The sequence below is a fragment of the Hyaena hyaena genome, unplaced genomic scaffold (assembly GCF_003009895.1).
Source record: "Hyaena hyaena isolate Hyena2069 unplaced genomic scaffold, ASM300989v1 scaffold_0, whole genome shotgun sequence".
NCBI classification, from domain to species: domain Eukaryota; kingdom Metazoa; phylum Chordata; class Mammalia; order Carnivora; family Hyaenidae; genus Hyaena; species Hyaena hyaena.
In genome coordinates, this window is record NW_024080632.1 from 14,289,224 (window position 1) to 14,312,368 (window position 23,145).

The 23,145-nt window shown below is 42.6% G+C and overlaps 1 protein-coding gene and 1 non-coding gene across 2 annotated transcripts in view; one reads left to right on the forward strand and one right to left on the reverse strand.

The window, feature by feature from the left end:
- LOC120239179 (SV2 related protein) overlaps nt 1–9,426 on the reverse strand; it is a 78,848-nt gene extending 69,422 nt beyond the window's left edge. The window contains exon 1 of the mRNA XM_039243699.1: nt 9,200–9,426. Coding sequence (XP_039099630.1) covers nt 9,200–9,234 — 35 coding nt within the window. The 5' untranslated portion in view covers nt 9,235–9,426. The remainder of the gene's footprint in view (nt 1–9,199) is intronic.
- TRNAR-UCG lies at nt 1,746–1,830 on the forward strand. The gene is given in 2 exon segments: nt 1,746–1,782; nt 1,796–1,830. It is a non-coding gene; the product is annotated as a tRNA-Arg (tRNA).
- Nucleotides 9,427–23,145: the final 13,719 nt, after the last annotated feature.

The following is a 23,145-nucleotide window of genomic DNA, read 5'->3' on the forward strand; positions in this document are numbered from 1 at the left end:
ATCTGTGGAATGGGAATGATAATGGGCTTGCAGTACCGCTATAAAGGTTAACTGAGCTTGATGAAGGAACGGGAAAAGCACGGGCACTGAGTAAATGCTACCTTCCCTCCACCTGGCCCCGCTCGGGTCACCTTTCTGCCAGAGCTCAGAGTACACTGACCCTTGTTCCACATGAGCTTGAGAAAGTGACTGAGCGCCCCACGGTTTTCAACCAGGATCTGCTCACGTTCCCACTCTGGCACACCCCAAGAAGCCAGCGCACTTTATTTATGAAAACTTGTTTTAAGACAGACCTAAAGAGAGACCTTTGACCTGTGACAAATTACTCTCAGAAAGCCAGACCACATTTTGATTCAGTTGGGTTCCTAAAAGTATTTATCAACTATCTGAGGCAAGACTTCCCAAGGGGGAAAAATGTGATAGGAAAGATAAAGAAAATCGCAGTGACATATGTTAAATGTATGAGAGCTTGGAAACGGGTTGGCTCACAAATTTCTTGGCATTTGTTGTGTAAATTACAGCATGTAATTTACCAAAATAGCAGGGAACATTTATTTCACATAATTTTGCTATTTAAAGAAGACAAGAGCTTGAGGAAATGACTGTCAAAGATCTTATTTGCACCATCATGTAATTCACTCCAGTTCCTTAAATTAGGGTCTGAGACTTGGTTAGGGTATTTTAGATAAGGAAGTTTGTTCTCTTCTTCTCTGAGATTCTGGACTTTAATCCCCTGAGTTAATGGGTCTACCAGACCGAGAAGGAAGCTTACAGCTAGCGGCAGATAGCATCCCGCCCTGAAGAGACATGTCTGTCCTAAGGAAGAAGAGGGCCCAGCTCTGGCAAACAGACTGACCTGTGTTTGGATTCCTTGTCCATGCCACTCAGTTGCTGTGTGACCCAGGGGAGGTTACTTTTCCTCTCTGAGTCTTGGTTGTCTCCCTGAGTGGATGGAGATGGTAATTCCCACCTCACAGGGTTTGCCAAGGAGATGAAAAGAGTCAATATAGACAAGAGTGTCTCGCACAGACTGGCACAGTCATTCAGTATTTTGGTGTTTACTGAGTGCTGACTGTGTGCCTGGTGCTGGGAGGTCAAAGGGGACAAAATAGATGTGGTCCCTGCCCTCAAGATGGGGGTGCTCTACTTGGGGAGACGGTAAACAAAGAAATTGTAATACATTTGCCAAAGAATGGATCTTGAGAAGGAAAGGAAAGAAGTTTGAAGATAAAGAACCACCAGAGGAAGGAGGAGTCCGGAATAGACTTCCCTAAGGAGGCTGAGATCAAGAGGGTAAGGAGAGTTGGGCACAGATGGAGAGAGAGCAGGGAGAATGGCTGGTGCAAAGGCCCGGAGGCAGGACGAAGGCATGGAGGTCAGAGAGACAGGCTGGGTCGTGCAGAGCTCTGGACACCACAGTGAGGATTTCCCACATTATCCCAAGACCCAGGGGATGCCATTGAAAGGTTTTCAAGCAGGCAAGAGAGTAGAAGATGATCAGAGTTGAGTTCTGAGAAAATCGCTCAGGCACATGTTTCAACAAGAGGAAGAACAGACTGTGGAGAGTGGTTTAAAATGCAGGTTATAATATTATTTAGATATAGCAAGACCAATGGCCCAGGAGACAGCTGCTGGTAAAGAATACACTCTGTTCTACTCCCGGATCGTAAGAGGGGGAGCCTGTCACACCTCAGGTGCCGTATGGGGACGCTCCTGAGTTGGTAAAAAGGCAGAGAGGGTGGGGCGCCTGGGTGGCTCAGTTGGTTGAGCGTCTGACTTCGGCTCAGGTCATGATCTCAGGTTTCGTGGGTTCGAGCCCCACTTCTGGCTCTGTGCTGACAGCTAGCTCAGAGCCTGGAGCCTGTTTCAGATTCTGTGACTCCCTCTCTCTCTGATCCTCCCCTGTTCACACTGTCTCTCTCTCTCTCAGAAATAAATAAAACATAAAAAAAAAAAAAGGCAGAGAGGGTGAGGGGCAAAGGTGGGCAAGAGCCCTTATCCTGGTTTCCACAAGAAGGAATCAGCGAAGCAGGACAAACAGGCTGATTGGCCAGTGTGAATAATTTCAGCAGGTTCTGGGGCACAGGGGCTGCCTGGTAGTTGGTAATTAGGACAGGTGGATAGTGGCTCTGGACTGGTTACTTTGTTTACAAAAAGTGCACTGGCAGGTGAGTCATTACTAGTTAATTCTGGAAGGGACTAATCCCTCCAGGATCAGCAAGGCCCCAAGAGGCCAAAATACTAGAATATAAAAAATAAAAGCATGTTTAACAGAAAGATGGCAAGAAAGAAAGCAGGGAGACAGTGGAGGTGGCTGTGTGGTTGGCTATGTGAGAGGTGATGATGGCTTGGATTAGGGGGACTAAACCAGGGAAGGAGGGGGTGGGGGAAGCTTTTGTTATTTATCCTCCCCACTTACCCCTCCCCCACACACACACATTTATGAGTAGAGCAAGACCCCTTCCCTGAGAGACCCATCTACAATGCATAACAAGTGCCCACTTGTTTGGGGAATTCAGTCGGCAACACTGATGACCAGCATCCCTGGGTTTTGTCCCAGGTGCTCAGCAGCGTTACACTGGGGCTTCTTAGGAATCTGAGACCTATTGGCAAGTGGGATTAGATACTGTGGACCTGGAGCAATGGAAACTGCCAAGGTCACTTAAAAAATGGACCTGGTTTTTGTTTCCTTCAAGATAAGACCTGGGCACTCCCTGATCCGTGTGATTTGGGAAGCGTCTTTTCAGGGTCCGGACCTCTGTCCTCAAATATTTGAAGTTTAGGCAAGTGAAAGATGGTGCTCTTTCAACCTGGACCCTCAGCCCAGAGCTTGAGCTTCTGGATAGAGAGGAGAGGGAAGCAGATTTCAACACAGTACGGGGAGCCGCCTTAGGCAAAGAAGTACAGAGATGAAACAGGCTGCTTTCGGAGGCAGTGGGCTCTCCTTTATGAGAGATGGTCTAGGAGAGGTGGGTGGGTATCCATCTGAGTAAACCCAAGGGTAATGATATTTAATCAATATCCAGCATTTCAGCATGCCTAAATGCTGTATATACTTACTATCTTATATAATCTCTTCAACAACCCTGGGAAGGAGGTGTTATTAATATCCCCAATTTATAGGCTGGGAAGGAGGTGTTATTAATATCCCCAATTTATAGACAAGTAAATAGAAGCTCAGGGACATTATATCAATTGTCTCAGGATCCCTAGAGAGTATACAGTATACTACAGTCCCTGGCCAGAGTAGTTCCACAGCCCGTAGTCTTAACCAATTAGCTGATGCTTCTCTGAGGCCAAGAACACCCCCAGGGAACTGATTAAAATGCCAATTCCTGGGCCATTCTCCTGATTTAATGCTTGGACATCTCTGCAGAATAGAGCCCAGGGATCTGAATTTTAATAAACCATTGATGGTGGCCACAGATGTTTGAACGCCACCACTTGATGTCCTCCTGCCCTGGACTGGGGAGATAAGGTATAAGGGGTTGGATACAATGGCCTTTAAGATCCCTTCCATTCCTGAATCTCTAGAAGTCCATAATTAAAAGAATTTTTAGTTCTCTGTGGATTTTATTTCTCTGTATTTTCCTATCACCTCCATCAACCTGAATAGCACTGACCTTGTTCCCTGGGTAGTGGACCACTAGCTTATACTCTGGACAAAAGGCAACAATCACAATAAATAGCAGTTAACATTTACTTAGCCCTTACTCTGTGCTGGTAGCTCTACTAAGGACTTGAAACTGAGGCCTGGAGAAGAAAAGATGGCCTTCCAATTTAGTAGGAAAGTGGATTCAAAGGATTTGAATCCAGTTCTGCTTGAGTAGAGAGCCCTCACACTTGATTATTCTGTGCCATGGCCTCAGTGGATGGGCGGCAGGGAGCAGATATCTGTGCTACAACTTTCCAGGTAGTTTGTCTTTGTAACTGACTCATTCATTCATTCATTCATTCAACAAGCATGTTGCAAGGACTTTCTGTGTGTCAGACTGAGCTCTTGTCCTCATGGACCTTACAGTATTTTACCAAAGGGATACTGAGGATGGAGAAGGTGCATATGTTGCTGGTAGAACATGTACTGGGGTCCTGACTGGACTAAGGTCAGAGAAATAAGGCTGGAAGAGAGACCCAAAGATGCTCTAGGAATAGAGAGACTGAATAATTTATTACCTAAACTAAAACACTCTAGAGCAGTGGTTCTCAATGGGGGCACGATTTAATCTCTTAGAGGACATTGGCAATGTCTGGAGACATTTTTGATTGTCACAACTTGGGTTGTGACATTTAGTGGGTAGATGCCAGGGATGCTGCCAAACATCCTATAATGCAAAGCCATCTCCCCCCCAGCCCCACCCCACAAGGTACCATCTGGTCTGAAATGTGAATAATGTCAAAGTTGAGAAACCATGTACCATGGAGTGAGAGAGACATAATTAATAATTATCACAGAATAATTTCAAAAAGCCAGGATGGTACAAGGCACCCACCTAGGGAGCTTAGAATCTTAAAGCTAAGAATGCCTCTTAAAGGTGGCCCAGGCACCCCTTAGGTCTCAGGAAATGAAATACATTGCCTAAGATCATGCAGTGACTTACAGACAGATCTGCATAATTCTTTAAGACAGAGAAGAGATTGACTGGGGCTGTAATGCCACTCTCTGGGCCAGCCGACCCTGGGACAATCCTCCCTAAAACCTAAGATCACTCAAGCAATGGCCTCTTTGCAAGGAGACATTCTTTCTTTGGCCTCCAGATTGTCCCCCTTAAGTCACTAAAACACATATCCCCTAGAGGTGAGGCCAGCTGGCATGTGTTTGAAATGATGGGGTGTGAGTAGCTTTGAGCTTGAGGTTTTAAAAGGTTTTTCTGCTTTGACCTTGAGGATCCCTAGGCTATTAAAACAACTCTCTGCTTTTTGCCTGAAGTGAGTGATAATGAACCCCCATCTCTCCTCCTTGTTCAGGAATTTCCCCCTTTGGGGAGCATTTTCTTAGTGTTCTGAAAAAGGCTTCCCGGTGATGTTGGAGGATAAGGGAAACAAATCTAGAGTGAAGGAAGACAGATAATGCCAGCACTATTCACTGAGCCCTTACTTGGAGCCAGGCATTGTGCTAAGAGATTCCCAGTGAGGACTGTTCTGAATGTCACTCACAACAGCCTTGCCCTGCAGATACTGCCATTATCCTGACTTTATAGAGGAACACCCAGCCTTTGGGAGATGAAATCACTGGCCCAAGGCCACCCAGATGTTTGAACCCAGATCTGCCCACCTCACAGCCCACACTTTCACTCCTGCTGGTGCTGAAGTTCAGGAGAAATCAGTGGAAGATTCATTGAGGTAATGGACTTGAGTTTAATCTTAAAGACAAAGTTTGTAAGAAAGAAGAGGGAGAGAAAGTGAGTTGAGCAAACACAGGATGAAGTTCCAACTCACCGTCACATACTACAGGGCCCTGTATGGCCTGGTCCCTGCCATCCTCCGCAGTCTCCCTCAAGCCACTAGTTTATTATGCTCCCTCCATTGGCTTGATTTTGAGACACAACACTTTTTTCCACTGTGGTGCTTTTGCTTACACAGTTCCCTTTGTCCAAAATACTCTTCATCCCAATATCTTCCTTGGACAGTCCCTACACATTTCTGGGGGCTCAACTGCAATGTCACATCCACAAGGAAACCTTCACTGGTCCTGCATCTCCCCCATCTAGCACTAGTCTCAGTGCACTCTGCACTTGTCCTTAAGACAATTCTCATAATTGGGGGCACCTGGGTAGTTCAGTCAATTAAGCATCGGACTCCAGCTCAGGTCATGATCTCATGGTTTGTGGGTTCAAGCCCTTTGCCTGTGCTGACAGCTCAGAGCCTGAAGCCTGCTTTCGATTCTGTGTCTCTCTCTGCCCCTCCCCTGCTCACACTCTTTCTCTATCTCTCAAAAATAAAATAAACATTAGAAAAATTTTAAAAAGACATCTCTCATAATAATTGTACAAGATGTATTCAAGATCTGCCTCTCCTAGCACTAGACCAGTGTTGTTCAATATGGTAGCCACTAGCCAGATGTAGCTATTTTTTTAAGTTTTTAAATTTATTTATTGGGGGGGGCAGTTGTCAGAAAGAGAGAGAGAGAGAGAGAGAGAGAGAGAATCCCAAGCAGGCTCTGTGCTGTTGAGCATGCAGCTTGACAACGCAGGGGTGCAGTCTGTGAGATCATGACTTGAGCCGAAGTCAAGAGTCAAATGCTTAGCCAGCTGAGCCACCCAGGCATGCCCCCAACATGTAGCTCTTAAGCAGCTGAAATGTCGTCAGTGCAACTGAGAAACTGATTTTTCAAATTCCATGTATTTTATTTACAAATTATATTTTATACTACATATTATACTATAGAAATGATTTCATATAAAAATTACATAATTTAAGTTTAAATTTAAATAGCCACCTAGAGTTAGTGGCTACCATATTGGACATTGCAGCTCTAGACTGTCACCTCCTTGATGGCAAGGACCATGTCTACCTTACTCAGTGGTAGAATCCCTTGTACCTAGGATGGTGCCCAAATGAATAAAATGAGTGAATTAATCAATCATCCAGTCAACCAATGTAGTCTGCAAAAGTTGCTTTCAAGAAATCATCCTAGAAAGGAGAGACCCAGAAAAGTCTTGCACAAGGACACACAATAACACAGAGCTAGATATAAAATCTCAGCCTCCTGAATCTCTTGCACATGGTGCTGTGCCTGAATGGACAGCAGGCGAAAGGCAGAGGTTGTTTGGGGCCTGAAATGAACCACCCTAGAGCTGTGTGAAGGAGCTTCCAAATGCAAGGAGGGACAGTTTTCTTAGGCACCCTCATCCCCTGTCCCCCTCCCCAAACCCTGTAAACTACTTAGTGGCTTATAATCCATTAACACTTGGCTTCCCATGAGACTGAGCTTGTTCCAAAGTTCACTCTTGCCAACCCTCTACAAGGCATTCCGATTTTTTTTTTTAAACCATATTGCTCTCAGGAAATCTGTTGCTTGCAATCTGTGCACAGTATACACAGGGTGTGGTTTAAAAAACATCTAAGTCGTGATTTGTAACCCACTCGGATTCATGTGGCTGTTCCTTTTACTTCACTTCTTTTTTTATAAATAGAGGTCAACACATTTCAGGGCTAATTTTGACTTCATTCAAATTGCAGATTAAAATTTTGAAGATTCCAGCATAGGGAGCCTCTATATATTTTTATAATTTATAAATAAATTTAGATTGCACCTAAATAAATATTAGTTAATATATGACAAATGCTTTGTTTTTGCCAGGCATTCAGCACACATTATGTCACTGGATCATTACAGCAACTCTGTGAATCAAATACTATTATGAGCCCCATTTTATGGCTAGGGAAACCAGTCTCAGAAAGGTTAAGTCACTTGCTCAAAGTCAAATAAGCAGAAAGTGGGAAAGTCAGGACTTGAACTCAAGTCTGTCTTACTCAAGGGCCCTTGATCTTAGCCAGTACACTATTTTCCCTCTCTAATGGATAATACATGTATTTATCTGTTAAAATATCAGGGAGAATAATCAAGAAACTTAACCTGCAGTTTGGGAAGAGAGAGTCTTACTTTTTATTCTTAAGCTTCTTTTTGAACTTTATTTATCCTATGTTTTGATTCTATTAGTGCCTTATATTGTACATTAGTATAGAAAACGAAATTAATTTTAAATTTTAAATAAATGAAACCCTCTTACTATTTTTGCCTTTTTTTTTTGAATTGAGGAAAGAATTGTCACAATACTGTCATGTCTTTACCTGAGTCTCTGAGTGATCTGCAAAGTTCACGTGCTTTGACATTATTTGAAAATTTATCTCAGTAAACTGCAGTTCCAATATATATTGTATCCGTATTCTAGGTACCAGATTTCATATTTCAGTTTCTGAATTATTTTTTATTCTGAGATAATAGGTTGGTTTTTGAGCTTATTTATTTTCAATGAAAGTGGTATGTCTCCCTTGAGAGATTTACACTCAGATATTAATATTTTTATGTATTCATACATCAATCTCTGGAAATTATAACACTGAGCATCCTTTAGCATTTGTGAAATAATGCTGTATTACATAAGATATGCTCTTTGTGGATCAATTAATAAAAATGTAAAATAAAATTTTAATTAAAATTTTAAAATGAAGATTAATTTTACACTGAGAAGTAATCATTACAATACCCTTCAGTTTTCAGAGCCTCAGAGAGCTGTATCAGTCACACTAAAAGTCACTTGGGAGAATTTCTCAGTGGCTTAGAGAGGAAAAAAATGTTTAAGTCAAGAAAACACACACATACTAACAATGATGTATCCTTTTCAACAAATCCAAACAATGTCTACTTGTATCATCCAAAATAGCTACTGCTTCTAAAAATTAAAACAAAAATCCCTGTTAATGCCCCAGTTCATAGTCTTGGGATTTGCTTAACAAATCACCATCGTCTTGTAGTGGGAGAAATCTGTGAGCCCCTCTACAAGGCCCCTATCCTTTCCATTGCTTGGCATTATTCCCCCAAGATTCTCAGAGCAAATTTGATATTCCTTAAAAATTCCTGCCTCTAGCTTTGTATTCTCGATGTTCTTGAGGATAGCCATCGACAGTGAGTCCCACTCTAGCTGGCTGTTACAAAAACCTTTCATTCAGAAGAAGGCAAGAGGTTTCAACGACCGTGCACAGCCCTCTCATTCACACACTTCATAAACAACCCTCTAGGAAGGTATTCTGGCTTTTCAGAAACCACTTTGCAACATCAGTATCATTCCCTTCCCAAAGACCTTGCAGAAAAATTAGGGATTTCACAGTCTAGGAGAAAGGCTGGGAAAAACCGATGTCATTGCATACGGACTCATCAATTCAGTCCACATTTCCAAACAGCAGCTAATGTTTTCTTAAAACACAGGCCACAAAAATTCCTTTAGGATTGCGAGCAATTAAAAGGGAAAACATAACACCCCTAGTTCCCCATAAGACTCTGACGGATCTGAAAAATAGAACTGAATCAGAGATACGGAGGCTGGGCTCTAGGAAAATGGCTTGTCTCCTCTGGGCCTAATTCTTTCCTCTCAAACAGTTCCTTTTTAAATTCAAGAAGCCATGCAGAGATGCCCCCCTCCAGGTTTTCATTTTTTAAAGGAAAGCCTGTCTGCCTCGTACTCGCCCCCATGATACTCACGGCAGCTGCCTTAGCTGGAATAAGTCCTCCTCCATGTCCGCGCTGCGCCAGGACGAGCCCTTTTCATGGCCCTTACATGGTGTTGGTGGATGACGAGCGGTCGGGGTTTCAGCACTGGGGTGCTGGACAGCTCCCGCGCCGCTTCCTCCCTCGGCGGCAGCTGTTCGGGGGAGGGAGCCGCCGGGGACCAGCCCACGAGACAAAGCCGCCGCCGCCAGGAGAGTGGGCGGAGAGGAGGCGGCGGAGGGCAGAGCAGGCAGCGCGGGGAGAGGGGGCGGGGAGAGCCCTTCTGGTTAGAAGAATTTACAGGCTGTGTCTGATTGGTGATGTTTCACCGGGTGCCTATAGGGCACACCAGCCTGTGAAATGGCTGTCGAGGTACCAATGAGCGCTCTTTGGTCGACAACGCCTCTCTAAATGTTTGTTTGCAGGGATTCATTAATGTTGTTATCAGTGCAGTATTCTTGAAATCCAGGCTGGGATAGCAAATGAAGGGAATGAAAATTTTAAAGACGTAAGCCTGAGTTAAGATACTGTTTATTGAGCACCTACTGTATGCCAGGCACTGTAATAGGCACTGGGCATATGCAAGGTGACAAGTTAGACATGTCATTTTCATCAGGGAGCTGCCAGTTCTAGTGAAATGAATCAAGAAAAAAAGGTAAGCTAAATATGAGGAGGGCAAAGATCACTCATTCTTTCATGGCAAGCATTATTGATTTCTATAGCCCTGACACTGGGGAACCAAAGATTAATAAAACCAAATCCCTGCCTTCAAAAATCCTCCTTATTTGTGTTTCACCATTCCCCTCCTGCTAGAATATCTGCCCTATTTAGAACTTAAGCTCCATAAAGCTTTGCTGATGCACCCCAAGGGCCTGGAACAATAAAACTTTATTTATAGACACTGAAATTGGAATTTAATATCCCTCACTAAACTCAACCCCAGAGCTTTGCATTGTGTGCACTCAATAAATGCTCCTTAAACTGAAAACAAACTGATCTTTCACTCAGGTGAGGAGGGATCCAGTATCTACTTTAAGCCAGGGAAAGCAAGGGTAATGGTTTCTATTAGAGGTGGAAAGTTAGAGGTCCACTGGTAGGGTGTCCAACTCATGCTGGTTTACCCAGGACCTTAAGTTTTAGCCCTGGAAGTTCAATGTCTGGGAAGCCCTGAGTCCCAGGCAAACCTTGACAGTTGTTTACTCTACAACCCTAAGCCAGATCCACATAAAGGTGTGTTTTGAGTAGTCCGAAGGGATAACAAGAATACTTTAAAGATAAAAATTTAAAATTATGAAACTCTTAGAAGAAAGCATAGGAGTAGATCCTTATGACCTTGAGTTAGGCAGTAGTTTCTTAGGCACAACACCAAAAGCACAAGTGACAAAAGAAACAGATGTGTTGGACTATATCAAAGCTAAAAGCTTTTATGCCACAAAGGACACAATTAAGAAAAGATAGGGGCGCCTGGGTGGCTTAGGCGGTTAAGCGTCCGACTTTCGCTTGGGTCATGATCTCGCAGTTCGTGGGTTCGAGCCCCGCATCGGGCTCTGTGCTGGCTGCCAGCTCAGAGCCTGAAGCCTGTTTCAGTCTGTGACTCCCTCTCTCTCTGACCCTCCCCTGCTCACGCTGTCTCTCTCTCTCTCTCCTAGAAATAAATAAAACATTAAAAAAAAAAAAAAAAGAAAAGATAACGCATAGCAAGGGAGAAAATATTTTCAAATCATATCCCTGATAAGAGATTTACTTCAAACAATATAAAGAATTCGTACAACTCAATAAAAAGAGAACATAATTTAAAAATGAACAAACAATATGAACAGATATTTCTGCAAAGAAGATGTATGACTAGCCAATAAACACTTCAAAAAATGCTTACCATCATTAGTCATTAGGGAAATTAAAATCAAAATGACCATACCCGCCATACCCACTGGAATGGCTAGAATTAAAAAGACAGACAATAACTAGTGTTGGCGAGGATGTGGGACTGGACATTCCCCTCATACGCGGCTGCTGGGCATGTAAAATGGTGCAGCCTCTGTGGAAAACAGTTTGACAACTTCTCAAAAATTTAAACACTGAGGTACCTCATTACCCAGCAATACCACTTATAGGTATATGCCCATAAAAAATGAAAACACAGTGCACACAGAACTCGTACACAAATGTTCATAGCATCATTATTTATAATATCAGAAAGTGGAAACAACCAAGTGTTCATGAACTGATCGTCAAATTACCTGCTTAAAAAGAGCAAATTGTGTGGTATGTAATTATGTTTGAACAGAGCTGTTCTTTTTTAAAAAATAATAATTTTTAATAATAATAAATTTTGGTTTCCAACATTTTCAACATTTAAATGGAGAGATTTAATGTAACAGAGCCATCAGCTTCTTAAGAAAGGGGAAAGCAGTATACCTCCAACATCAGGTCTGCCTTTTTCTCTGGCCACTAGCAATGGACGCCTCCAAGCAGCCTGCCTGGCACTATCAAGGCTACAGTCAGTCCACAGCAAGCTTCCCACATTTAGATTCCTTCCCTGCTCTCTGGAGACTTTTGAGGTACACTCTCTGAAAACTGGGAGTACAGTACTTAGTACCTAATAGGCATTTAAAAGATCTGAAAGAATTAATGTTTTCTCTTCTTTCTTAGAAATATGGTTCTATTTTTCTAAAGCAGTGGTTTTTACCTTTGAGTGTGAGTCGGTAGCCTCCCCCTCCGCCCAGAGGGCTTGTTAACACGCAGATAGTCGTCCCCCACCCCCAGAGTTTCAAATTCAGCAGATCTGGGGTGAGGCCTGAGAGTTTCCATTTTGAACAGGCTCCCCGGAGACACGGATTCTGTTGGTCTGGGGACCACACTGAGAACCTCTGTTCTAAAGTTCTATCTGGATTAGATGATCTGCCAAGAAAAATATGACCCATGTTTGTTTATACCTCTGATCTCTGAGGGATCCTTGAGCAGATATGAATATTATAAAGGCAGTTACTTCCAGCCAGCCACGTTATCCATCTGTCTGGGAAATGGGGGCATGCCAAAAGCCAGACGGGTTTTATTTCACATCAGAGTAATGCATCATGATCTCTCACTTCAAATTCTTAAAACAAACCGATAGGGGCTGGAATAAGGACTGACAAGCTGCCCCTTAGCCTGCAATACTGAATAGACGAGTATGTGTTATGTACAAGTGGTTCTCCTATTAACTGTGTCCTAAATCCTATTATTACTAAGATAATATTCCACTAGTGGGATACTTGTGGATTTAAAATCATAAACAGATTTGTATTCTTTCTTTCTTTCTCTGAAATTGGATAAAAAACCAAAAGGGGACAATAAACCTTTGGTGGTAGATCCCTGCACTGGTAATTCCACCTGCAGCCATTCCCAGGTATTGTACTGGGAGACGGTAATTACCTACTGACTTTACCCCAGGAACCAGTAGAAAGGAAAAGCTTGGCTAGGAGGTTAAGCCCTAGTTAAAAAGTATAAAGGCTTACAACTTCAAAGAGTCCCTTGGTCATATGTCTCATTCTTCTGTGAAATACAAGATATCTAATCTACAAGGAGAGAGGCCTGAAGAGGGCAGAAAGAACATAGTTTCCCGTTCGATTCTGTCCTCTTTTTCTTCTGGTTTTTCAGTAGGCTGGCTCAAAAGACAAACTCTAAATCTCTCCTAATAAAACCATGATCCCTCAGACACTGTGTTTCCAGAGGGCCATAAAATAAGCTAAGAGATGACTGTGAATCAGCAGGCAGGACACCTCTCCAGATCTAAGGAAGAGATTATTAAGCAGAAGCAGTTCAAGATATCTGAGTCAACACTGAAGAAGTGATGGTCTTTTCTCTGCAGTATTGTGAGTTGTATTTTCAATTTCTTTCATTCAAAATGTTTCCTAATTTCCCTTGTTAATTCTTCTTTTACCTATTGATTATTTAGAAACATGTTATCTAATTTCCATGCATTTATTAATTCCTCAAATTTCCTTCTGTTACTGATGTCTAATTTCATTGCATTGTGGTTGGAGAGCATACTTTGTATGGTTGCAATCTTTTTAAAATTCACTGAGACTTGTTTTATGGTCTACCATATGGTCTATCTTGGAGAATGCTCCATGTGCGCTTGAGAAGAAAGTGTATGCTGCTGTTGTTGTGGGGAATGTTCCATAGATGTCTGTTAGATCTGGTTGGTCTATGGCGTTGCTCAAACTTCTCTTTCTTTGCCGATTTTGTCTGGTTGTTCTATCCATTATTGAAAGTGGGGTATTGAAATCTCCAACTATCCTCCTCCTCCTCTACTCCTCCTCCCTCCTCCTTCTCCTTCTTCTTGCTCTTCTCCTTCTCTTTCTCTTTCTTCTCCTTCTTTTTTTAAGTAGGCTTCACACCCAGCAGAGCCAAACACAGGGCTTGAACTCACCACCCTGAGATCAAGACCTGGGCTGAGATCGTGAGTCGGATGCTCAGCTGACTGAGCCACCCAGGTACACATCCAACTATTCTTCTTCTTTTTTTTTTTTTAATATTTTTTTTAAATGTTTTATTTATTTCTAGGAGAGAGAGAGACAGCGTGAGCAGGGGAGGGTCTGAGAGAGAGGGAGTGACAGACTCTGAAACAGGCTCCAGGCTCTGAGCTGGCAGTCAGCACAGAGCCCGACGCGGGGCTCGAACCCATGAACCGTGAGATCATGACCCAAGCGAAAGTCGGACGCTTAACCGACTAAGCCACCCAGGCGCCCCCCAACTATTATTCTTGAGTTGTTTATTTTCCCCTCCAATCTGTCCTCTTTTTATTCATGTATTTTGGGGCTGTGTGTTTGCTTAGAATTGTTGTATCTTCTTGATGGACTGACCCTTTTCTCATCATAAAATGTCTTTCTTTGTCTCTAGTAACAAGTTTTTTGTCTTAAAGTCTATTTTGTCTCAAATTTGCATAGTCACCTCAGCTGTCTTTTGGTTACTCTTTGCACGGCAAGACCTTTTCCATTCTTCTACTTTCAACCTATTTGTGTCTTTGGAATCTAAAATGAAACTCTTATAGGGATGCCTGGGTGGCTCAGTCAGTTAAATGTCCGACTTTGGCTCAGGTTATGATCTCATGCTTCACGAGTTCAAGCTCCACATTGAGCTCTGTGCTGACAGCTCAGAGCCTGGAACCTGCCTTGGATTCTGTGTCTCCCTTTCTCTCTGCCCCTCCCCTGCTCACACTTCGTCTCTGTCTCTCTCTCACACACAAATAAACATTAAAAAAATAAAATAAAATGAAACTTTTGTAAACAGCATAGAGTTGGATGTCTTATCCATTCTGTCAGTCTCTGGATTTTAGAGAGTTTAGTTTATTTATATTTAATGTAATCATTGATTATGTAGAAAACATATTATGTTTAATATCTATTTTGTTCCTCAATTCCTCCATCATTGCCTTGTTTTGTGTTAAATATATGTTTTCTAGTGTACCATTTTAATTCCTTTGTAATTTCCTTTACTACATGTAGTTATTTTCGTAGTGGTTTCCCTGAAGATTACCACTAACATCTCAATATATAACAATCTAGTTTGGATTAAAACCAACTTAATTTCATTGTTCTACAAAACCTTTGCCCTTATATATCTTCATTTCTCCACCTTTTAAATTGTTATGATACAAATTACATCTTTTTTTTTTTAAGTAGGCTCCATGCCCAGCAGAGAGCCCAACATGGGGCTTGAACTCATGACCCTGAGCTCAAGACCTGAGCTGAGATCAAGAGTTGGACACCTGACTGACTGAGCCACTGAGGCACCCCACAAATTACATCTCTATGCATTGCGTGGGCACACAATGTTCAACATAGATTTAGAATTATCGCTTTATGTAGTCGCCTTTTAAATCATAAATACATTTTTCCATTTTTCATATTTACCTTTGAGTACCAAAGGTACCTTTGAAAGTACCTTTACAGATGCTCTTTATTTCTTCAGGTGGGTTTGAATTACTAACTAGTGTTCTTTCTTTCTTTTTTTTTTTTAATGTTTTATTTATTTCTGAGAGAGAGAGAGAGAGAAAGAGAGAGAGATTGAGACAGTGTGAGCAGTGGAGGGTCAGAGAGAGAGGGAGGCATAGAATCTGAAACAGGCTCCAGGCTCTGTCAGCACAGAGCCCAACACAAGGCTTGAACCCACAAAATGTGAGATCATGACCTGAGCCGAAGTTGGACACCTAACTGACTGAGCCACCCAGGCTCCCCAACTAGTGTTCTTTCATTTTAGTCTGAAAGATTCCCTTTAGAATTTCTTACAGGGCAAGACTACTAGAAACAAATCTCAATTTTTGCTTATCTGGCAATGTCTTAATTTCTCCTTCATTTTTGAAGAGTGGTTTTGCCAGATACAGAATTCTTGCTTGACAGTTTTTTTTTTCTTTTAGGACAGAATTCTTGCTTGACAGTTTCTTTTTTTTAAATTTTTAAAATGTTTATTCTTGAGAGAGAGACAGAGCATGTGTAGGGGAGGGGCAGAGAGACAGACAGACAGACAGAATCTGAAGCAGGCTCCAGGCTCCAAGCTGTCAGCACAGAGCCTGATGTGGGGTTTGAACTCATGATTTGCAAGATCATGACCTGAGCCAAAGATGGGTGCTCAACCAACTGAGCCACCCAGGTGCCCCACATACCCTATAGTTTCTGATGAGAAATCAGTTGTTAATCTTTGAAAATCCCTTTTGTGTGAGAGTCACCTCTCTTTCTGCTTTCAAAATTATCTTTGTCTTTGTCTTTTGACCACTTAATTATGTGTCTAGGTGTGAATCTCTTTGAATTTATCCTCCTTAGAGTTCACTGAACTTCTTGGATGTGTAGATTGTTTCCCATCAAATTTCAGCCATCATTTTTTCAAATATTCTTTCTGACCCTTCTTTTTCCTCTTTTCTGGGATTCCTATTGTGCATGTGTGATATGCTTGATGGTGTTCTATAGGTCTCTAAGGCTCTGGTCATTGTCCTTTGTTTTTCTTTCTGTTCCTAAAGTGGGTAATCTTGATTGATCTATTTTTGTGTTCACTGATTCTTTCTTCTGCTTGTTCAAATCTGTTGTGGAGCCCCTCTAGTAAATTTTTCATTCCAGTTATTCTTTCAAGTTCAGAATTTCTATTTGATTTCCTTTTATAATTTCTATCTCTTTATTAACATCCTGTATTTGCTGAGACATTGGTCCCATTCTTTCCTTTGGCTCTTCGAACCCAGGTATAGGGAAAACCTGCACAGTTTTCCTGAATTGGGAAAAATCCAGCTTTCCTTCCAGTGTTGCTTTTTTACTTTTCACACCACTACCACACTCACTACACCTCTGTCACCAGATTTCTCATACCATGATTTCCCACACGCGCCAATTCTCTGTACCACCAGCTGCATGTCTTACAATTTAACTCAACCCTGACACTATCTACCTGGAGACAATGTCAGGTCCCACAGATTAAGGGCTCAGTCCCACAAAGCTGCTTCCACCCCACTACAGATACCAATTGCAATTAGCAGGTCTCCAGGTTACCCACAGCTTCTGTCCAATTTGGCTACGAATTGGAGGTTCCCATGACCCCCTCCTCAGGCTCAGTTAATTCGCTAGAGTGGTTTACAGAACTCAGGGAAATAGTTCCTTACATTTGTCAGTTTATTAAAGGAAACAGATGAACAGGCAGATGAATAAATACATAGGGTGAGGACTGTAAGGGTCCCAAGTGTGCAGGAACTTCTTCTGTTCCCATGGAGTCGGGGTGCATTTGCCAACCTGGAAGCTCTCTAAACCCCTACTTTTGGAATTTTATGGAGGCTTCTTCATATAAGCGTGATCAATTATTAACTCCACTTCTAGCCCCTCTCCCCTTTCTGGAGGATGAAGGGTAGAGCTGAAAATCCCAAGTTTCTAATCATCCAGGAGCTATCCAGAGCCCACTCAGAGTCACCTCAATAGAACGACGCTCCTGGTGCTCTTATCACTTAGGGAATTACAAAGGTTTCAAGAGCCCTGTACCAGAAACTGGGGGCAGATACAACACCTTGGGAAACTATCTGGCAGTTTCTTGAGTTATGTGCTAAGGTCTTAGACAACTACTGTTTGAACTGGAGTGGGGGACTTTGAATGCCATTCTTACCAGGGAAAAACAAAGAGAGGAATCCAGTCACTGTTTGACAAGACATAAATTAACATCAAATAGGAGGAAACACACACAATTAACCATACCCAAGTTCTGAAATGCCTAGAGAGGCTTGCTAGTTTAAGAGGGTGAATATACACAATGCATGAATTGATCAGTCATATAAATTAGGTAATGATTACTGCAATTGCTTATTGCAAATTATTTTTATAAAGGACTACATTGAAAAGTTACCTAGGAAGGGTTAAATGTGGGCTTATTATTATCAGGATCTGAGGTAAGATGAGCATAAAGGCTGAGTTTTGGATCCCCCTGGAGACTGGAGATCAACCAGGATATGTGTTAGAAACGTTGCAACAATTCAGAACTATTGCATAAAGAAAGACAAAATTTTACCTATAGTCTTCTCTTAAAATTGTTTTTCCAACTAAAAGAATGAAATGATCAGTATAGAAATTAAGCTACCATGCAAAAACATTCAGAAGAAAATTTAAAAATGTTACTATACACCACAAAGAGATAACCAGAGTTACTACTTTGGGAGTATATCCTACCAGTCATTTTCTGATGCTGGGACACCCAGACATAAATATCTTTTCACAAATTTGAGATCATATTGATCCTATGGTGGCTTGCTTTTTTCACTTTTTTTTTTTTTACAAGTTTCTAATGAACATACTTTTTTTTTTTACTAGAAGGGATGTCAATTTTGATACTGTTTCCCCTATGTTTTTCAGGTTTTAAATTTTTAATTATTTTTTGAATAAATAATGCATGCCCATGGTACAAAATTCACAAAGGACAAAAGGATGTCTTTCCCTGTCCTCAGTAACATTCTTTCCTTACAAGAGGCAAGCAGTGTTCCCAGCTTCTTTATTAGCCCTATATTTATAAACACTTAATATTTATTCTCTCCTGCAAATGACAGCACTCCATTTCATTGCCCTGCCCTTCACTGTTCTCTTTCAACATCTTGGAATCTTAGAACCTTCTATGTCAGTCCACAAAGAGCTGGCTCATTATTTTCATAGTACACAGTGCTCTGCTGCATGGGGTTACCATAATTTTGCCGGGCATTTAGATCGCTTCTAATCTTTGAGTATTATCAACAAGGCTGCAATAAACACATTTATTCTTATGTGTGTACAGTGTATACTTAGGTGACAAAATATGCAGAATTTTAATTTTTCTAAGTAGTTCAAATTGTCTAAGGGGAAGGTAGTCATTGGCTCTCCTGCAGGGATGCTTAAGAGTGCCCATTTCCTCATATACTTGACATCACTGTGTGTTATTATATTTTTCATGCTTCTGATCTGATATACATTCAATCAGAGAAAGAGAGAGACAGAGACAGAGAGATCATTTTTAAATATTGGCTCTCATGATTGTGGGAATCAGCAAGCCCAAAATATTTAGGATAGGCCAGCAAGGCAGAGACCCAGAGAAGAGCCAATATTGTAGTTCAAGTTTGAAGGCCATCTGCTGGCAGAATTTCCTCTGCTTGGGGGAGGTCAGTCTCTTTGTTCTTTTTTTTTTAAACTTTTTTTTTAATGTTTTTTATTTATTTCTAGGGGAGAGAGAGAGAGAGAGAGAGAGACAGCGTGAGCAGGGGAGGGTCAGAGACAGAGGGAGTCACAGATTCTGAAACAGCCTCCAGGCTCTGAGCTGGCAGTCAGCACAGAGCCCGACGCAGGGCTTGAACCCACGAACCGCGAGATCATGACCTAAGCGAAAGTTGGATGCTTAACCGACTAAGCCACCCAGGCGCCCCTCAGTCTCTTTCTTCTATTCAGATCTTCAACTGATTGGATGCAACCCACCTATGTTAGGGAGGGCAATTAATTGATTTTACTCAAAGTCTACAGATTAAAATATAAATCTCACCCAAAAAGACTCTCACAAAAACATTTAGAATAACCAAATATCTGGGCCCCAAGACCCAGCCAAGTTGACACATAACATTAATCATCACGCCCAGGGAAAAAGATGAGTTGCCTAAGTTCACACAGCCAGCCAGATGGAAGTTTCGGTCTAGAGGTAGAACCAAAGGATCTCTTTAAGCCCAGTTCACACCTGAAGTTTTAATACTATTAACACTACCTTTGCCTCCCCAAAGGGTCCAGTTTGAGCAAAGAAACGCTTTCCACCTCTACTAAACATTTAGAAATCTGAGATGATGCTTATCAACTTCACCCCATCCCCTCTGGCCCTGGGGTCAACCTGTAAACTCATTTGGGGAAGAGGGAGAAGCGGGCCCAAGAACCAGCTGCTGATATGAGGACCAACTGTCCGGTCAAAGGACTTCTGGGGAAAAGAACAACAAAAGCAGAGGAGGCAGGAGAGGGCTGGAGTGCCGTTTGAGGCAGAATTACCCATTTTAGAGCCATTTTGTTGTTACTGTAAGGTTTTTTGTTTTGGGTTTTTTTTCGGGGGGGCGGGGGAGTCTTGTGAAACAACCGTAGCTTGCCTCCTTCTGTTTTTATCCTCTCTGCCTGAGAATAAAAGCAGGTGTTTCACACACATGAAAGGATCTTCTTGTTTTTCCAGAACAGGCACGTAGACCCAAAGCCAAGGAGAAAAGACACCAAGTGCTGCACAATCTACGTTGAGAGTGTTGCCAACCAAACCCAGCCACTCGTGCCAGTCCTGGCCTCAGGGTTTACTCAGAGGTGTTGGGTCAGTGTGGCTTTTGAGGAGAGGGGCACCGAGGTCTTTCCTAAGGAGAGTGCTCCAAGGAAAATGCTCAAACCCTGCATCAAGTTCTAAAGACTGGGATGGAATTCAATGCCTTTTTAAAATTAATTAATTAATCAGGGGCGCCTGGGTGGCTTAGGCGGTTAAGCGTCTGACTTTCGCTTAGGTCATGATCTCGCGGTTTGTGGGTTCGGGCCCCGCATTGGGCTCTGTGCTGACTACCAGCTCAGAGCCTGGAGCCTGTTTCAGTCTGTGACTCCCTCTCTCTCTGACCCTCCCCTGCTCATGCTGTCTCTCTCTGTCTCTCTCCTAGAAATAAATAAAACATTAAAAAAAATTAAAAAAATAAAAAATAAATAAAATTAAATTAATCAATCAATTAGTTAATTTATAGAGCAGGGAACGGACAGAGAGAGAGGGAGAGTGCCAAGGCAGGGCTTGATCTCACGACCTGGAACTCACGACCTGAACCGAAATTAAGAATTAGATGCTCCAGGGGTGCCTGGTGGCTCATTCGGTTAAGCATCCGACTTGGGCTCAGGTCATATCTCACGGTTCATGGGTTCATCGGGCTCTGTGATGACAGCTAGCTCAGAGCCTGGAGCCAGCTTCAGATTCATTCTGTCTGTCTGTCTGTCTGTCTCTCTGACCGTCCCCTGCTCACACTGTCTCTCTCTCTCTCTCTCTCTCAGAAATAAAACATTAAAAAAAAAAAAAAGTTAGATGCTCCACTGACTGAGCCACCCAGGCACCCCTTGACCCCTTGATGCTCTTTCATAGTCTACCTATCTGGTAAGCAAACACAGCACAATGATAACTTTTTTAAAATATTAAGAAGACTCCTGATTTGGATTCTAGACCTTTCTCTTTGTCATGTGACAACGTGATTACAGTTTCTGAAGTCTGCTGCTAAGACACAGGAGAGGCAGGAGAGAAAGTGGGGAAGGTAATCAGAGCTAGATTCCTCCTCTCTTTCCTGGTCACTCCCTCCTCCAGTCTGGGAGAAAACTTTTGAATCACGTTTGAGTTTTAAATTAAAAAATAAACAGGACGGTGATTTAAATATTGAAACGAGATGGAAGTTGCATTATTTAGGGACCTACTTCTTGGAGTGAAAGGAGGAGGTCTGACTACAATTCGGTGGGGGCATTTAGAAAACACCGATTTAGGCTTTTAGGGCTTTTATCCTATGGAGTTTAGGGTGGCAAATAAACCATTTACCTGCAAAATAATCCCAGCAGCTGAGAGATGCCTAAAGCTCTGACAGATGACCTTGTGATCTCCCAGATGCTGCAAATCCTTGATCTGCCTGATGGATGTTAGAGCAGGCACTGCCTGGTTCTCAGCAGCAGCGTTAACACCATAAATTAGTAATATACCTTTATTTTCAAGAACTTCTATTAGTCAATGACAGCCACACCCATGCGGGTTAAAGTAGTAGCAGGGGCCAGGCTGCAGGCATTGTTAACTTCATGGAATGAGGAGAAGAGTGTGATGCGGTTATGTTCCCATAAACCCATCATAGGTCGAAAATGTATTGAATGCACCAACCCTACCAAACATCACAACTTAGGCTAGCCTACCTTTAATGGACTCAGAATACTATTAGCCTCCAGTTGGGCAAAATTATCCGGTATTCATGGATTTTAAAACTTTTCTCACCCTTGGTCAATGGTTGCCAAGGGCTGGAGGTAGGTGGTAGATTGGACTAGAAAGGGACAGGCAGTAATTCTGGGGTGGGGTGGAGGTTGTGTGAAGGTTCTACACTATGGTATTGAGTGTGGTAGTGGTCACATAACTATGCATTTGCCAAAATTCACAGAACCAAATATAGTTGAATCGTACTGTACACATTATACTTCAAATTAAAAGGAACCTCACAAATATTTCTCCACTTTAATTTGTAATAGCGTAAGCATAGTTAGATAGAACCCACATACACAAAAGTGCTCAGTAATTTTTTTTCACGCTCAATTAAATTTTAAGCATACCAAGGGGTCCTAAGATCAAAAACTTTGAGAACCACTGAGCTAAAGCATTGATTTCTGTACCAAAGCAGGCACGACCACTTGTTCTGGAGTTGGGGAAAGTGATTAAAAGGCAGGGAACATTCTCTCTGGTTCTAATGCCGAGAAGCTGTGCTATCCAATTTGGTAGCCACTGGCCATGAGCAGCTATGGAGCGCATGCAAAGCGTCTGGGTCAAATTAAGATGTACTTAGTACCAAAAAAAAAGAATGCAAATGATCCCATTAATAATGTTTACAAAGAAATGACAATATTTTGGACATATCGGGTCAAGTAAAAGCTATTGCTAAAATTAATTTCAGGGGCGGGTGGGGGAAAAAAGAAAAAGTTATTATTTTTTTTTAACTTTCATGTGACTGTTAGATCATTTAAAATGTGGCTTTGGTTATATTTCAACCGTACAGCGCTATTCTGGGGACACTCAGACTTCCCTGCCAATCTCGTTTCCACCATTTACAAGCTACTTACTACCACTGTAAGCATCGTGGGTTTCCTGGGACCTAGCGTGTGGGTCCTGTTACGGTTGGCGTGAAGGCTGAAAGTGAGTAATGCATGTGACGTACTCACCAATGCACGCAAGTAAACGGTATGTTTGGTGGCTGTTACCAAAGGCCTAGGTTTCTCTACTGATGCCGCCAGAGCCGGGCCACAGGCTCACGAAGGCCCTTCCTCTGACACCTATTTCCACTCTGACAATAATACCTAATGGTGGCCGAGGCCTGATCCCCGCTTTCTGGCTGGGCTGCCCTCTTCATAACGAAAAAATTAAAATGACTCCAGGAGCTGGAAGAGAGACCTCTGTATTTAAAACGAACGGAGCCAGGGCAAAACTTGAAAAGCCAAGCGGGCCGCTGGGACTCCCTTGGTAACCGACGCCGGCGCGCGTTGCTAAGGGGGAAAAGAGAAAACAAGGATGTGGTCCGTCGGCTCCAGTTCTCCGGCGACGGCTGCTTCCGGTTCTCCGGAGAGCGGGTCCCCGGCCCCCCTTCCCCAGAGAAGCTGGGACTGTGGCCGCGGGTTCCGCCGTCTCGGGAGCCTTCGGAGCCCTCGGTCCAGCGCGGTGGTGGCGGCGGGGGCGGCGGGGGCGGCGGGGGCGGC